We start from the raw sequence: 17,840 nt of genomic DNA, 5'->3' as shown, positions 1-17,840 counted from the left end.
ATTCTTAGTGTTTCCTCTTACTATAAATTATATCTTTCACTTTTCTAGATTTTGTTTTTGGTTTCTGAAAGAAGCAGATGTTGGAATTAAGTTTCTAAATATGGAGGGTGAACAGGAAAATATACAACTTGTGTAAAAGGTAAAAATGGCCATTCCTGTAATCCCAGCACTTTGGGAGACCGAGGCGGGCAGATCTCAAAGTCAGGTGTTCAAGACCAGCCTGGCCAACATAGTGAAACCCTGAACCTACTAGAAATAAAAAAAATTAGCTGGCTGTGGTGGTGGGTACTTGTAGTCCCAGCTACTCAGGAGGTGAGGCAGAATAGCTTGAACCTGAGAAGTAGAGGTTGCAGTGAGCCGAGATGGCACCACTACACTCCAGCCTGGGTGACAGAGCAAGACTCCATCTCAAAAAAAAAAAAAAAAAGGTAAAAAGGACATAACAGTTTTCCAGATTAGAAGGTTATTTTTCATATTTGCTTTCTTAATTATCCTTTTAGTTTCACCTGTAATCACTGGAATTCAAACAGGTTGCTGCTATCTCTGTGCTATCATGAAAGTAAAGGCACTTCACTTTATGATTATGCATGATAAGATCTGAGAGATAAGAACTGCTGTTGGTAGAAGTGTGTATTTATAGGACAGGGAGCTGATCGATAAGTTATGAAAGATGTTGCATCTATTTTCAAGCTATTCATTTGCCTTTCCATTTTATTTATGATATTGTTGGTATTGTAGAGTTTTTATTTTGATGTTGTCAGAGCTGTCTTTTATGATTTCTAATGTTATAGTTAAAAAGACCATCTCAATGTTTCATAGCATTCACCACATCTTTTATTACTTGTATAGCATAATATCTGACATTTAACTATTTAATCAGTATTAATCTTATTTTGGCATATGTTTTAGGATTAGGATATAAACTCAGGTTTCAATGTGTGCCATCTAAATGAAAGTGTCCAAAGAGCAGTTGGACATATGTGACTCTCAGGAAACAAAGATTTGAAAATTATTATCATATAAAAAGTGAAGTCATTGAATGAATGAAATGCATTGGGGAGAATACACAGTGGGAAAAGAAAACATAATCTAGGATGTAAGTCTGAAGAAGTTCAGCAGTGACAGTCAAGGGAAGAAGAGCTGAAAAGAGTGTTGGAATCCTGAAGATATAGCTAGGTCAGAAAAGGAGGTAGAGGATTTTGAGAATGAGATTGGCATAAAGAATAATTTGCTAATCACCAATCCGGAATATCTAGATGGATTAATGAAAGGGTTGAGAGGAAGGGCATTAGGTTTGGGGATTAGAGCCAGTAAGGGGATATTTAGAAAATTTTGAGAAAGTCAGGTCTACAGTGGGTAAAGGGCAGTGTGGGTTGTAGTGTTGACTAAGGTAAGTAAGACATTGAGACAAGATAGGATCAGTCCTTGTAGTCTCTTGTCTGTAAAATGGATGATTAGCTTAAACTTCATGGTCCTTGATACTGGGTTGGATACACCGATTCCTCTTAGAACACAGGCACCCTTGTGCCTTTCCTCAGACTATGCGCTTGAATATGCTCCTTCTCATACATGTCAATTCCACTTCCTTCAAGGTCTAGCACAAACATTACCTCTTTATGGGACATGATATGATGAAAAGACCAGACTGTAGAGCCATTGCAAATCTGAATTTGAATCCCAGCTCTGTACTTATTACTGTGTGACCTTTCTGGGCCTTAATTTCCTTCCTCACCTGTGAAAAGGAAATATCAGTATCTTGAAAGGATTTTGTATGTAGAAAAATAATATATGTGAAATACTGAGTGAAATTTCTGGCACATAATAGGTTGTAAATTCCAGGAAATGATGAATATCACTTTCCTGTGTTTCTTTCCTGATCCTCCTAGCCCTTCTCTGTGATAGAGGCACCAGAATTTCTACTTGCCTTAGCCTTCTACCTGGTCCCTTATTGCTGATTTATTTGTTGCTTCACTCAACTGTAGGTTTCTCCCTGAGGTCAGGCAGGGTGACTCATGCTTTCTGTTCCCTTTCGCAAAGAGTGGCAAAAAGTAAATATGCAAAATTGTTTACTGAACTGAACATAAAACAGAATTTATGTTCATAATCATAAGCCCAAGTAATTAAGAAAAAGGTGATATATAACACATTGTTGGAGGATTTTTGTAAGGTTAAAAATAAAGTCTTTTGTCCTCAAAGCAGTCATTTACCTTTGTTTATCTGAAAAATTCACTTATGTGAAATAATCCTACTCTGACTCCACAGGATCACTGAACATACGATAAAAGCCTATTTTAACAGCTTCCCAGGAAGATGTTAATCCTGTCCCCAGTATAAATGTTAATAAGGATTTTCACTCTAGAGTGAATTGTTAATCTTTATAGTGAAGGACAGTTCTAACCATGTGGATACTGTGGTGATTGGAAAGGTTAATGGATGATTTGCAGTTCTTTCCATGCTGAATGTGTAAATAATTTATTCATTGGTAGATAACTAGAGCTATTTGCTGAGTGTGCTGTTTATCCTTCTACTGCTGTCCTTTCTGTGACTTTGTCTCACTCTTGATTCATTGTTTTGAATGAAACTGAGTTTCCCCCTCTCGGGAGTTGTCTGATATGCCCAATGTAATGTAAGTACAGTATGGACATTGCTTTTTAATACATAGGTACACTGCATTACTTAAAGTCAGGCAGAAATACTGATTAGAGTTTTTTGCAACACATAATAAACTTAAGTTTTAGTTTCTATCCTTGTAAATATAAAATTTTAGCAATGGCTCTGAGAGATTGAGAAAAATAATGCTTTTAGCTTACAGATAAGGAATCTGAGGCCTTGCTATTTCATTATCAGGAAGTTCTAATTGTTAAAATTGTTAAAACATCATATGATGCCTCTATTCTCCTTTCCTGAAACTTCCTTAAAACTCATTGGTTTAGTTACATCCTCTGAAGAATAAGAACAAGTCTACACTCCTCCTACATGATAGTTTTTCAAAGATTTGTAAATGACTGTCGGTCTTCCCATAGTTTTTTGTTTTGCTTTGTTTTCTAAGCTAAAATATTAAGTTACATTAGCCATTCCTCATGGCATAGGTTCCAGACTGCCCAAGTATTTCTGCTGACTTTTTGGACAATTCCGTTATTGTTCATTTAAAAATATGGCTCTATAGGTTTAAATTTAGTACTTGAGATATAATCTCAATAGCATAGTTACCAAAGTCTTAACTAACTCTGCCACACCCATTTTTCTTCTCTGCTGCCTGAGTGATCATTCTGAAATACAGATACAACAGTGCTGTTTCCTGTTAAAAACCTTCAATTTGCATTGCCTAGAGGATCACAGCAAAGCTCTGTCATGTGGTCTCCACAGGGTCCTCTCCAACTTGGCTGTGCCTGTCTCTGCAGCATTATTCCTACTAATATCCTGGACTGCATTTAGACCAAATGCTATGTGCAATTCCTGGATATATCTGCTGCTTTATACCTAAGGTCCTTACTGTTCCTTCTACCTAGAATATCCTTTCCCTAGTTCTTAATTGGCTACTCTTCCATGTGAAGCCCTCCCCCACCACCCTCAATCAGCTTCATCTGTATGCTTACAAAGCACCTGTGCACATCTCTATCAAGGCACTTAACTGTAATCACCTATTTATTTTGCTGTTTCCCCAGTAGAACCATGAACCATTTGTCTTTGTACCTGAGTACTTAATGTAGTGGCAGCATACAGTAGTTGCTCAATAACATTAGCTAAATAAATGAATGAATTAATTCCATTTTCTGTTCCAATATACCCAAATCTTTCACTCATATCAAATGATCTATATCTTAGCTCATACACAAAAAGACAGTCTATCAGGTGTGAAACTCAACTTTCCTACTTTTTATTTTCAAATTTATTCACATCTTTATCCACTGTTCCTGTTCTTCCTGTCTTAAAGGAAAAGGATCCCAAACCTGTTCGCCAGTCTGTTGCCTCTAGGACTTACTTAATAATATTCCTTCTTATATTTTTAATCTCTCTTTCATTGCCTTTGGCTTAACCTTTGCTTGTGACATGCTCAACCCTCCCACCAAAACAAAATAAAAACAAACCTTGACTTTACCATTAACTGTCTTCATAAAACTACTACTTTAGCTTTTTCTAAGCCAAACTTCATGAATAAATGAATATGTTCATTGCCTTTGCTTTTTAGTCCTTGATCTCTTTTTATTTCTCTTGTGACCCTGCTATTGTGCTTTCACCCAGTTTATCTCCTATTAGCCAAATATAGCAACTCCTGTTGAAGTTTGGTGAAGCATCTGTGAGGCATTTTACACTGCCAACCATGCTCACTTCTTTGAATACTCCCCACTCTCCCTGACTTGACTTCCATGATAGTATTTTTTCCTGGGTTTTCTTATTGTCTATCTTTGGTGATTGTCCTATCCCTTAAAAGTTGCTTTCTCAAGTTTATGTTATTGATTCTCTTCCTTCTCTGTGTACCCTTAACAAATGATCTCATTCACTCTTGGCTTCAATTGCCATTTCTAAAGTCATCAGCCTCAATTGTTTCTGAATTGCAGATTACATTTATACTGCCTACTAGAAGTCTCCACTTTTATATCCTGGAGGAATTTCAAGGTAGGCAAAAGTGAAAATATTGTTTTTCTATTTCTGCCTCAAAATACTAAAGTTTCTATTGTCTTATGTACCATAATGGCAGGGTGCATGTATTTTCTATATTTAGTGTCTACTACAAGAAATTTTAATGATCTATACCACACAGGTTATATGGTTTTCACAGTTTCCTCCATATTTTTTTTAATAGGTCACATGCACTATGGGGCTGAGATGGGGGATTTCCAGAGTCTTTAGAGGCCTGATAATAATGGAGAAGGTCAGACTTTCCCATTTTTCTCAGCTTCTCTTACACATGCCGCAAAAGAACCTGTGGGAGAGTTAATTGAGAATTGACTCTCTCTCTTATTTCTGAACTCAATTATGAACTAAGAGGATAAACAGTCAAATTTTTGTATTTCAGGGTTCTAGCTTACATCAAGTTTCTAAAAGGCAACAGATGGATCAACTGCCTAGGATGCAACAGAATTTAGTGAAAACGTAATTCTAGCTATATATTTTCTTTCTAATTAATTACATTTGCACATAAATGGCACTGACACAACAGGTGTCCACTACATTTTGGAAGTTGAACTTCTAGGTTTTATAGCAATAATATAAAATAGCAGATGGTAAGAGAATTTAAAGGTTTGTGATCTTTTCCACTATTTGTATACATTTCTTTTTTAGATCCCAGAGGCATTTTTAGTCCTCAAACACGATAATATATTACTTTTTAAGCTAAAATAATATGTATCCAGGAGAGCTTAAAACTACACCATTAACAATGACATAAACACAGGCATACCTTGGTGGTATTATGGGTTTGGTTCCGGATCATTATAATAAAGTGAGTATCACAATAAAGTGAGTTACACAAATTTTGGGGTTCTCAGTGTATATAAAAGTTATTTTTATACCATTACTGTAAGTCTATTAAGTGTGCAATAGCATTATGTCTAAAAACAATGTAGATACCTTAATTTAAAAAGATTTTACACTGAAAAATGCTATTGATTATCTGAGCCTTCAGTGAGTTGTAATCTTTTTCCTGGTGGAGGGTTTTGCCTCCATGTTGATGGCTGCTGACGGATCAGGGTGGTGGCTGCTGAAAGCTGAGGTACCTGTGGAAATTCTGAAAATAGGGCACTGATTTACTGCACCAATTGTCTCTTTTATGAAAGATGTCTCTATTATATGTGTTGCAGTTTGATAGCGTTTTACCCACAGTAGAACTTCCTTCAAAATTGGGGTTAGTCTTTTCAAATTCTGTTGCTACTTTATCGACTAAGTCCATAGAATATTCTAAATCCTTGGCTGTTGTTTCAAAAATGACATCACAGCATCTTTATGAGGAGCATATTTCATCTCAAGAGACCACTTTCTTTGCTCATCTGTAAGAAGCAACTCCTCATCCATTCAAGTTTTATCATGAGATTGCAGCAGTTCATTCAAGTTTTATCATGAGATTGCAGCCTGAAGAGATGACTGAATTACTGTTTCCAAAACATCTACAGTGACTTCCTCCACTGAAGTCCTGTACCCCTCAAAGTCATCTGTGAGGGTTGGAATCATCATCTTCCAAGCTTCTTTTAATGTTGACATTTTTTTACCTCCTCTCATAAATCACAAATGTTCTTAGTGGCATCTAGAATGATGAATCCTTTCCAGAAGGCTTTCTTCCAGACCCATCAGAGGAATCACTATCTATGGCAGGTATAACCTTATGAAATGTATTTCTTAAATGATAAGACTTGAAAGTTAAAATTACCCCTTGATCAGGGCAGCAGAATAGATGGTATGTTAACAGGCATTTAAACAGCATTTATCCCTTGTGTATCTCCCTCAGAGTTCTTGTAACCAGGTACATTGTCAAAGAGTTGTAATATTTTGAAAGGAATCTTATTTTCTGAGCAGTAAGTCTCAACAGTGGGCTTAAAATATTCAATAAATCATGCTGTAAACTCTAAATTCTTGTGCTGTCATCTGGGCTTTATTTCATTTATAGAGTACAAGAAGAGTAGGTTTAGAATAATTCCTAGGATTTTCAGAATGGTAAATGAGCATTCGCTTCAACATAAAGTCACCGGCTGCATTAGCCTTGGACAAGTCAACCTGTTTTTTGATGCTTTGAAGCCAGGCATTGTCTTCTGCTCTGTAGCTAGGAATGTCCTAGATGGCATCTGTTTTCCAATAGAGGCTGTTTGTTCACATCGAAAATCTGTTGGTTAGTGTAGTTGCCTTCATCAGTGATCTTAGCTCATTCTTCTGGAGAATTTGCTACAGCTTCTTCATCAGCACTTGCTGCTTCACCTGGAACTCTTATGTTATGGAGAGGGCTTCTTTTCTTAACTCATGAACCAAGTGGCTGGCTTCCAGCTTTTCTTCTGCAGCTTTCTCACCTCTCTCAGCCTTCAGAGAATCGAAGGGATTTAGGATCTTACTCTTGATTAGGTTTTGGCTTTAGAGAATACTGTGGCCTCTTTGGTCTTTCATCCAGACCACTCAAACTTTCTCCCGAAGGCTGTTTTGCTTCCTTATCATTTTTGTGTTCACTAGAGTGGTGCTTTTAATTTCTTTTAAGAATCTTCCCTTTGCATTTACAACTGGCTTAACTGTTTAGCACAAGAGGCCTAGCTTTCAGCCTATCTCAGCTTTCAACATACCTTCCTCACTAAATGACTAAGCTTATCATTTCTAGCCAAATTAAAGTGAGAGATGTGCAACTCTCCCTTTTACTTCAGCACCACAGCAAGGTTACTAATTGGCCTAATTTCAATATTGTTGTGTCTCAGTGAATAGAGAGGCCCAAAGAGAGAGTGAGAGACCCAGGAATGGCTGGTTGGCAGAGCAGTCAGAACCTACATACCTTTATTAAACAGTTTGCTGTTGTATATGGGCATGGTTCGTGGCTCCCCAAAACAATTACAGTAGTAACATCAAAGATCACTGATCACCATAACAGATGAAGTAATAAAAGTTTGAAATATTGTAAGAATTACCAAAATATGATGCAGACATGAAATGAACATATGCTACTGGAAAAATGATGCTGATAGACTTGCTCAACACAGGGTTGCCACTGATCTTCAATTTGTAAAAATGCAGTATTATTGAAGCACAATAAAGTGAAGCATAATAAGACAAGGTATGCATGAACAATTACAGCATCAGCCCTACTCTAAATATGTTCACTGGAGTGGACACTAAAATAATCATAGATGACAGTGCAGTTTAAACTGTTTTCCTATGTAAACAAAATGAATTTAGGTTACATAAAGAACAGAGGGCCTGGTGCAATGACTCATGCCTGTCATGCAGCACTTTGGGAGGCTGAGGCAGGAGGATTCCTTGAGTCCTCAAGTTCAAGACCAACTTGGGAAACGTAGCAAGACTCTGTCTCTACAAAAAATTAGAAAAATTGACTGGCTGGGGTGATGTGCACTGTAGTCTCAGCTGCTTGGGAGGCTGAGACAGGAGGATCACTTGAGCCCAGGAGGTCAAGGCTGCAGTGAGCCATGATTGCACCACTGCAATCCAGCCTGGTCAACAGAGCAAGACACTGTCTCTTAAGGAAAAAAAACCAGGAATGTTTTGTAAGTTTAGAAGGTTATATATATACACAATTTTCCCTGGTCCTGTACTAAATACAGAAGAATTACTCAGGTAAACCTTCTCTGAGTAACTTTATTCCATGTAGGGGAAAACATTCGTATATAACTTAACATTATAAAAAATGAAGCCAAGTTATGAATCAGCTGTAAGTCAGAATCCTTTTTAAATATAGATCAAGGTAAGAGGCACTCAAGTATAGCAAATTTCTTTGGTGGAGATTAATGAGGTAGCATTAAATATATTTAGTTAGATAAAGTATATTCTTTCTTGAATAGTCAAATGCTTTAAATTATTCATTATCTTTATACATTTTCATTATTGGAAATATAATGTACTTTAAATATTAAAATAAATTCTGACAAAGGACTTCCCTAGAAAAACTATTACACCACTGTGTCAGAGTCCCCAAGACCACTCCCATATTCAGTGATTCATTAGAGGAATTAATAAGGATTGGCAAATTCTTGTACTTGTGTCTAATATATATTTTCCTTTTTTCTTTCTTTATCCAATCCATGTGCCTCACAGGGAATTTATAGCAAAGGAATACAAAGCAAAATCAATGAAGGGATAAGGCACATGGGATGGATTCTAAGAACACTAGGCCCAAGCTTCCAAAAGTTTTCTCCAAATTAGGGTAGCATAGTTAATTTAACTCCAGCAAGGAGTTGCAATAGCAGGTATGACAGTATATGAAGTTTTATCTACCAGAGAAGCTCATTAGATACTTAGCCCCCAGTGTTTCTATTGGGAACAGATCACATAGGCTTCCTCTGCCTGGCATGCACCAGAATTGCAGACTCCCAGAAAGAAAACAGGTGTTCAATATAAACCACATTGTTTGTACAAATAGCATAGGCACAGTGAATAATTCTTTTCATTTGGGAAAAGGTTTATATCAGTTTAGGGAACTGTTTACCCATAAGTTTCCGGATACCAGCCAAGAGCCAACCTCACAAGCAGGCTTTTCCAAAGACAATACTCTCAAGCCTGCTATGTTGACTTTTCTGTACAACCACCCTAAATATTTTTATTAATATCTTGCAGTTCAGATTTATTTTCCAATTTATATCTGTTCTAAAAATATATACCTCTGTTATTCAAATTTGCTTAAATAGTGAAGAGGGAAATATTTCAAAAATGAAAGTTAAACTTCTTTATTATAATCATATATTAGCACATGCACACATATATATCACCAGTATATAGATCTATGAGGGCAGTTTGGTTTTCCATTGAGTATTGCTGGGAGTTGGATCTCTCAGCGAGTAGACTCTTAAAATGGGAATCAGCATGCAGGAAGTTTATTTTATTTACATATTTATTTATTTAGAGATGGAGTCTGGCTCCATCACTTAGGCTAGAGTGCAGTGGTGTGATCTCTGTTCACTGCAACCACTGCCTCCTGGGTTCAAATTATTCTCCTGCATCAGCTTCCCAAACAGCTGGGATTACAGGTATGTGCCACCATGCCTGATTCATTTTTGTATTTTAAGTAGAGCTAGAGTTTCACCATGTTGACCAGGCTGGTCTCGAACTCCTGGCCTCAAACGACCCTCCCGCCTTGGCCTCCCAAAATGCTGAGATTACAGGCATGAGCCACTGCACCCGGCCAGGAAGTTTGAGTGAGGGTTCTTAGGATCAACACCTGTAGGGGAAGGCTAGGAACCAGGTTTGGGCAGAGGGAGTAGGGCTATAGTGCAGCTGCAGTTCCATGTACCAAGCTGATTTATGCATGACTCAAGTGTGGGCCTTTTTCCTCTTGCAGAATGACCCAGACCCTTATCCCTGGGGAATCTGAGCTTCTGTTTATCATGTCCTTTCCAGGTCATGGCTAAGATACTTATCCACTTACTGTCAAAATAGGGCAAGTTAGTACCGAAGGACAACCAAGTAGATCACCTGGATGCCAAACTCATTCCTCCTTACCCCCTTATGTAGCAGCAGCAGCTGTGAATCAGGCTGATAATCAGCTTGTCTGTGCGGCCCTCCACACCACAGGTCTGAACTGAGCTTAAGGTGCTGGTGCATCAAGGTGGATGGCACGGGCTGGGATACATGCCCTTTTAGCTGGTTTGTGCACTCCAGCACTGCTTGTGCTTGATCCCAGATCAATCACTTCCATCTCTGATGACACTTACTGTTGAATAGAGTGCCTGGCATAAATTGGTGTTTAATAATTTTTGAATGAATTTATGACTAAATGGTTAAATGGAGAAAACGTCCTCTACACTCTGAAACTATAATGCAAATCACTCATCTAATAGAAATATTTCTATATCTCTCTAATAATCCAAATTAGGTATATATAATTGGTACTACCTCAAAATATTGCTTTTCTTACTTACTGGCTTAACTCTGGAAATTTTTGTTGATGACTCAAATTTGAGTCTTTAAAGGAAGTTATGGTATTAGGCACCTCACAGAATGGGATAATCAAATGGTCAATGGACATGTGAAGAGAGACTCAGCACTATTACTCATCAGCAGAATGCAAATTAAAACTACAAGATACAACCACAAATTTTGAAGATTGATGATTCCAAGTGTTGTCAAGGATGTGGAGGAATAGGGGATTCTCATACACTGTGGGTAGGAGTATAAATTTCTACAACCACTATGGAATACTGTATTAGTTCGTTCTCACACTGCTATAAACAACTACCTGTGACTCAGTAAGAAAAGTTTAATTGAATCACAGTCCCGCAGGCTGTACAGGAAACATGGCTGGGGAGGCCTCAGGAAACTTACAGTCATGGTGGAAGGGCGAAGGGGAAGCAAGCACCTTCTTCACATGGCAGAGCAGTAGAGAGAGTGAATGGGGAAGTGCTACATACTTTCAAACAACCAGATTTTGTGAGAACTCACTATCACAAGAACACTAAGTGGGAGACCCGCCCAAGGATCCAATTACCTCCCACCAGATCACACTGAAAGTACTCTTTTATAAAAAATATAGTCACTCTCAAGGTACTCTGTTATTTAGAATATACAAACTCTCAAAGTCCTCTGTTCTTTAGAATATACAAACTCTCAAAGTACTCTTTTATAAAAAATGTACTCACTCTAAATGTAATCTGTTATTTATATACTCACTCTCAGAGTACTCTGTTATTTAGAATATACTCACTCTCAAAGTACTCTTTTATAAAAAATATACTCACTCTTAAAGTACTCTTATAAAAAATATACTCTCAAGGTACTCTGTTATTTAGAATATACTCACTCTCAAGGTACTCTGTTATTTAGAATATACTCACTCTCAAAGTACTGTTATTTAGAATATACAAACTCAACGTACTCTTTTATAAAAAATGTACTCACTGTCAAAATACTCTGTTATTTAGAATATACACACTCTGAAACTACTCTTTTCTAAAAAATATATTCATTCTCAAAGTACTCTGTTATTTAGAATATACAGACTCTCAAAGTACTCTGTTACTTAGAATACACAAACTCTCAAAGTACTCTTTTATAAAATAATACTTACTCTCAACGTACTCTTTTATAAAAAATATACTCACTCTCAAAGTACTCTTTTATAAAAAAATATACTCACTCCCAAGGTATTCTGTTATTTAGAATATACTCACTCTCAAGGTACTCTGTTATTTAGAATATACTCACTCTCAAAGTACTCTGTTACTTATAATATACAAGCTCTCAAAGTACTCTTTTATGAAAAATATACTCACTCTCAAAGTACTTTGTAATTTAGAATATACAAACTCAAAATACTCTTTTATAAAAAATATACTCACTCTCAAATACTCTGCTATTTACAATATACAAACTCTCAAAGTACTGTTATTTAGAATACACAAACTCTCAAAGTACTCTTTTATAAAAAATGTACTCACTCTCAAATACTCTTTTATACAAAATGTACTCACTCTCAAAGTACTCTTTTATAAAAAATATACTCACTCTCAAAGTACTCTTTTATAAAGAATATACTCACTCTCAAAGTACCCTTTTATAATAAATACACTCACTCTCAAAGTACTCTTTTATTTAGTATATATTCACTCTCAAAGTACTCTTTTATTTAGAATATACTCACTCTCAAAGTACTTTTTTATTTATAATCTGTCTCAAATTACTCTTTTATTTAATATATGCTCACTCTCAAAGTACTCTTTTTTTTAGAATATACATCTCTCAAAATACTCTTTTATAAAAAATATTCTCACTCTCAAAGTACTCTTTTATTTAGAATATACTCATTCTCAAAATACTCTTTTATACAAAATATATTCACTCTCAAAATACTCTTTTATAAAAAATATACTCACTCTCAATGCACTCTATTGAGAATATATTCACTCTCAAAGTACTCTTTTATAAAAACTATACTCACTCTCCCAGCACTGTTTTGTAAAAAATATACTCACTCTGAAAATACTCTTTTATAAAAAACATACTCACTCTCAAAGTATTCTTTTATTTAGAATATACTCACCCTCAAATTACTCTTTTATAAAAAATATACTCCCTCTCAAAGTACCCTTTTATTTAGAATATACTCACTCGCAAAGTACTCTTTTATTTAAAATATACTCACTCTCAAAATACTCTTTTATTTACAATATACTTGCACTCAAACTACTCTTTTATTTAGAATATACTCACACTCAAAGTCCTCTTTTATTTAGAATATACTCATCTCAATGTACTCTTTTATTTAGAATATACTCACTCTCAAATTACTCTTTTATAAAAAATATACTCACTTTCAATGTACTCTTTTATAAAAAATATACTCACTCTCAAAATACTGTTTTATAAAAAATAAACTCACTCTCAAATTACTCATTTATTTAGAATATACTCACTCTCAAAATACCCTTGTATTTAGAATATACTCACTCTCAAAGTACTCTTTTATAAAAAATATACTCACTCTCAAAGTACTCTTTTTTTAAGAATATACACACTCTAAATGTACTCATTTACAAAAAATATACTATCTCTCAAACTTATATTTTATAAAATATATACTCACTCTCAAAGTACTATTTTATAAAAAATATACTCATTCCCAAGGTACTCTGTTATTTAGAATATACTGACTCTCAAAGTACTCTGTTATTTAGAATATACAAACTCTCAAATTACTATTTTATAAAAAATATACTCACTCTCAAATACTCTTTTATAAAAAACATACTCACTCTCAAAGTACTCTTTTATAAAAAATATACTGATTCTCAAAGAACTCTTTTATTTTGTAAATAACAGAGTACTTTGAGAGTTTATATATTATACATAACAGATTACTTTTAGAGTGAGTATATTTTTTATAAAAGAGAACTTTGAGTTTGTATATTCTAAATAACAGAGTACTTTGAGAGTTTGTATATTCTAAATAACAGATTACCTTGTGAGTGAGTATATTTTTTATAAAAGAGTATTTTAAGAGTGAATATGTATTTTATAAAAGAGTACTTTGAGAGTATGCGTATTCTAAATAACAGAGTATTTTGAGAGAGAGTATATTTTTTATAAAAGAGTACTTTAAGGATTTGTATATTCTAAATAACAGAGTACTTTGAGAGTGAATATATTTTTTAATAAAAGAGTACTTTGAGAGTGAGTATATTTTTTATAAAAGAGTACTTTGAGAGATTTTGTATTCTAAATAACAGAGTACTTTGAGAGTTTGTATATTCTCAATAACAGAGTACCTTGAGAGTGAGTATATTTTTTATAAAAGAGTACTTTGAGAGTGAGTATATTTTTTATAAAATAGTACTTTGAGAGTTTGTGAATTCTAAATAACAGAGTACTTTGAGCATGAGTATATTTTTTATAAAAGAATACTTTGTGAGTTTGTGTATTCTAAATAACAGAGTACTTTGAGACTGAGTATATTCTAAATAACAGAGTACTTTGAGAGTCAGTATAGTTTTGATAAAAGAGTACTTTGAGCGTGAGTATATTTTTTATAAGAGTACTTTGAGAGTGAGTATATTTTTTATAAAAGAATACTTTGAGAGTTTGTGTATTCTAAATAACAGAGTACTTTGAGAGTTTGTATATTCTAAATAACAGAGTACTTTGAGACTGAGCATATGTTTTATAAAAGAGTTATTTGAGAGTGTATATTTTTTATAAAAGAGTGCTTTGAGAGTGAGTATATTTTCTATAACAGAGGACATTGAGAGTTTGTGTATTCTAAATAACAGAGTAATTTGAGAGTTTGTGTATTCTAAATAACACACTAAATTTAGACTGAGTATATTTTATGTAAAAGAATAATTTGAGAGTTTGTATATTCTGAATAACAGAGTACTTTGAGAGTTTGTATATTCTAAATAACAGAGTACCTTGAGAGCTTGTATATTTTATATAAAAGAGTACTTTTAGATTGAGTATATTTCTTATAAAAGAGTACTTTTGGAGTTTTTGTATTCTAAATAACCGAGTACTTTGAGAGTTTATATATTCTAAATAACAGAGTACTTTGAGAGGGAGTATTTTTTTATAAAAGAGTTATTTGAGAGTGAGTTTTTTTTTTTTAAAGGGTGCTTTGAGAGTGAGTTTATTTTTTATAAAAGAGTACTTTGAGAGTTTGCATATTCTAAATAATAGAGTATTTTGAGAGTTTGTATATTCTAAATAACAGAGTACTTTGAGACTGAGTATATTCTAAATAACAGAGTACTTTGAGAGTGAGTATATTCTAAATAAAAGAGTACATTGAGAGGGAGTATATTTTTTATAAAAGAGTATTTTGAGAGTTTGTATATTCTAAATAACAGAGTTCCTTGAGAGTTTGTATATTCTAAGTAACAGAGTACATTGAGAGTGAGTATATTTTTTGTAAAAGAGTAATTTGAGAGTTTGTGCATTCTAAATAACGGAGTACTTTGAGAGTTTGTATATTCTAAATAACAGAGGACTTTGAGAGTTTGTATATTCTAAATAACAGAGTACTTTGAGAGTCAGTATATTTTTTATAAAAGAGTTCTTTGAGAGTTTGTATGTTCTAAATAACAGAGTACTTTGAGAGAGAGTATATTCTAAATAAAAGAATACATTGAGAGGGAGTATATTTTTTATAAAAGAGTACTTTGAGAGTTTGTATATTCTAAATAATTGAGTACTTTGAGAGTGAGTCTATTTTTTATAAAAGTTTACTTTGAGAGTGAGTATATTTTTTATAAATGAGTATTTTGAGAGTTTGTGTATTCTAAATTACAGAGTACTTTGAGGGTTTGTATATTCTAAATAACAGAGTACTTTGAGGGTTTGTATATTCTAAATAACAGAGTACTTTAAGAGTGAGTATATTTTTTATAAAAGAGTATTTTGAGAGTTTGTGTATTCTAAATAACCGAGTACATTGTGAGTTTGTGTATTCTAAATAACAGAGTACTTTGAGTCTTTGTATATTCTAAATAACAGCACTTTAAGAGTAGTATATTTTTTATAAAAGAGTACTTTGAGAGTGAGTATATTTTTTATAAAAGAGTACTTTGGGAGTGAGTATATTTTTTATAAAAGAGTACTTTGAGAGTTTGTGTATTCTAAATAATGGAGTACTTTTAGAGTTTTTATATTCTAAATAACAGAGTACCTTTAGATGAGTATATTTTTTATAAAAGAGTACTTTTAGAGTGAGTGTATTTTTTATAAAAGAGTACCTTGAGAGTTTTTGTAATCTAAATAACAGTACTTTGAGAGTTAGTATATTCTAAATAACAGAGTAATTTTAGAGTGAGTATATTTTTTATAAAAGTGTTATTTGAGAGTCAGTATATTTTTTATAAAAGAGTACTTTGAGAGTTTTTATATTCTAAATAACAGAGTACTTTGAGAGTTTGTATATTCTAAATAACAGAGTACTTTGAGAGTGAGTATTTTTTTATAAAAGAGTATTTTGAGCGTGAGTATATTTTTTATAAACGAGTACATTGAGAGTTTGTGTATTCTAAATAACAGAGTACTTTGAGAGTTAGTATATTCTAAATAACAGAGTATTTTCAGAGTGAGACTCACTATCACAAGAACACTAAGGGGAGATCCACCCCCAGGATCCAATTACCTCCTACCAGGTCACTTCCCCAGCCCAAGGATTATAATTCAACATGAGATTTGGGTCAGGAACACAGAGCCAAACCATATCAGATACATTTAACTTTACTTTCTGTATTTAGCTGATCATTCACCTTCTCTATAACCCAACAATTCTAGTAATATATCAAATAGAATGTCGCATACATTTATACCAAAAGAATAAGAATGTTCATAGCAGCTTTATTCTTGACAGTTCAAAACTGAATATAGCCTAAATGTCCATCAGTAGTGGAATAGATAAAAATTATATATATGTGTATATATATATGAATAATGAAAATAAAAACAAATATAGCTCACACAGCATTATGGATAATTCTCAGTATTGAGTGAAATAGGTCAGAAATAAAAGGATGTGCACAATGTGATCTCATTTAAAGTTCAAAAATAAAATTAAACTGTGATGTCAGAAGATAGGCTAGTAATTATTAATGCCAGTGGGAAGGAAGAAGTAAATAATAATTGTGAGCAACATGCTGGTATCTTCCAGTATGATGATGATAGTCTATTGATTGACCTAAGTGGTGTTTACATCAGTATTTGCTTTATTATAATTCATGGATTGGTACATTTATGATTTGTGAACTTTTAATCAAGTTTCCATGGCTTTTAATATTTGATTTGGTGGATATTCTCATATGTGCTAATTTTAAAATATTGACTTACACAGTTTTCCTAATGTTCAGAACTAATCAGAATATTTGAAAATACCCTAGTAAATGTGAAATTCTCTTTTAAAACTCTAGCAGAAAGGGATAGTGCCTGATTGAATATTAGCTATTACAGTCCTACTATGTAGAATTATGGCCACAAATGAACAATATAACTATACTGCTGTTGAAGGATGTATTCTAGAGATCTTTACATACACCAGTTTGACAAAAGGCTCTTTATGATTAAATGAGAGAAACAGTCTTTTTAGGATAAGTTTAGTAAGTTGCCAAAAAGTCTAGAGAAGTTAATAGATAACTTTTTTGACTGTGACCCATGGCGTATGTTAACTATGAAAAATCATATTCCTGAAAGCAAGGAGCTCAAAACTGATACCATGGGAATAGTTCTTAAAAATAGAAAACTATAGTTTATTTTTTTTCTTGAGTGTGAAACCTCATTTTTTTCTGCTTATGAACAGTTTTAAAGTGACTAAAAGCCCTAAAGGAAGAAAATAACCAAGGAGCAAGCCGTTGGTGCCCTGGAACAAAAGAATCTGAGGGAAATTGATTCTAGGACTTGGTAAGAGACAGATTGTTAGGGGCATATCCTTCTGATTTTTATTTTTTTAAAGCAGCTACAGTAGAGATAACACAAGCAAAATATCCAACATTAAAGGAATAAGTCAATACCTATGTTAATATTAGGAAGTTGCAAAAATTACATTCTAGCAATGAACATTACTGATATAGAAAAACACTTACCTATAATAATAAACCAATTATAGTATAAAATACATTAGTGAAATTATGGATGATTTATATTTACAACTCTTAGATTTTATGTAAGAATATGCATACTTTATAATCATTTTATTTTATTTATTTATTTTTTTT

The 17,840-nt window shown here is 33.6% G+C and overlaps 1 protein-coding gene across 1 annotated transcript in view; it reads left to right on the top strand.

The window, feature by feature from the left end:
• CCDC169 (coiled-coil domain containing 169) overlaps window positions 1–17,840 on the top strand; it is a 71,876-nt gene that overhangs the window by 42,103 nt on the left and 11,933 nt on the right. Inside the window, 1 exon segment of the mRNA XM_021669287.2 lies at window positions 5,018–5,094. Coding sequence (XP_021524962.1) covers window positions 5,018–5,094 — 77 coding nt within the window.

The sequence above is a fragment of the Aotus nancymaae genome, unplaced genomic scaffold (assembly GCF_030222135.1).
Source record: "Aotus nancymaae isolate 86718 unplaced genomic scaffold, 86718_ANA_hifiasm-v0.15.2.pri h1tg000043l, whole genome shotgun sequence".
NCBI classification, from domain to species: Eukaryota; Metazoa; Chordata; class Mammalia; order Primates; family Aotidae; genus Aotus; species Aotus nancymaae.
This window is presented reverse-complemented; position numbering and strand designations above follow the sequence as displayed.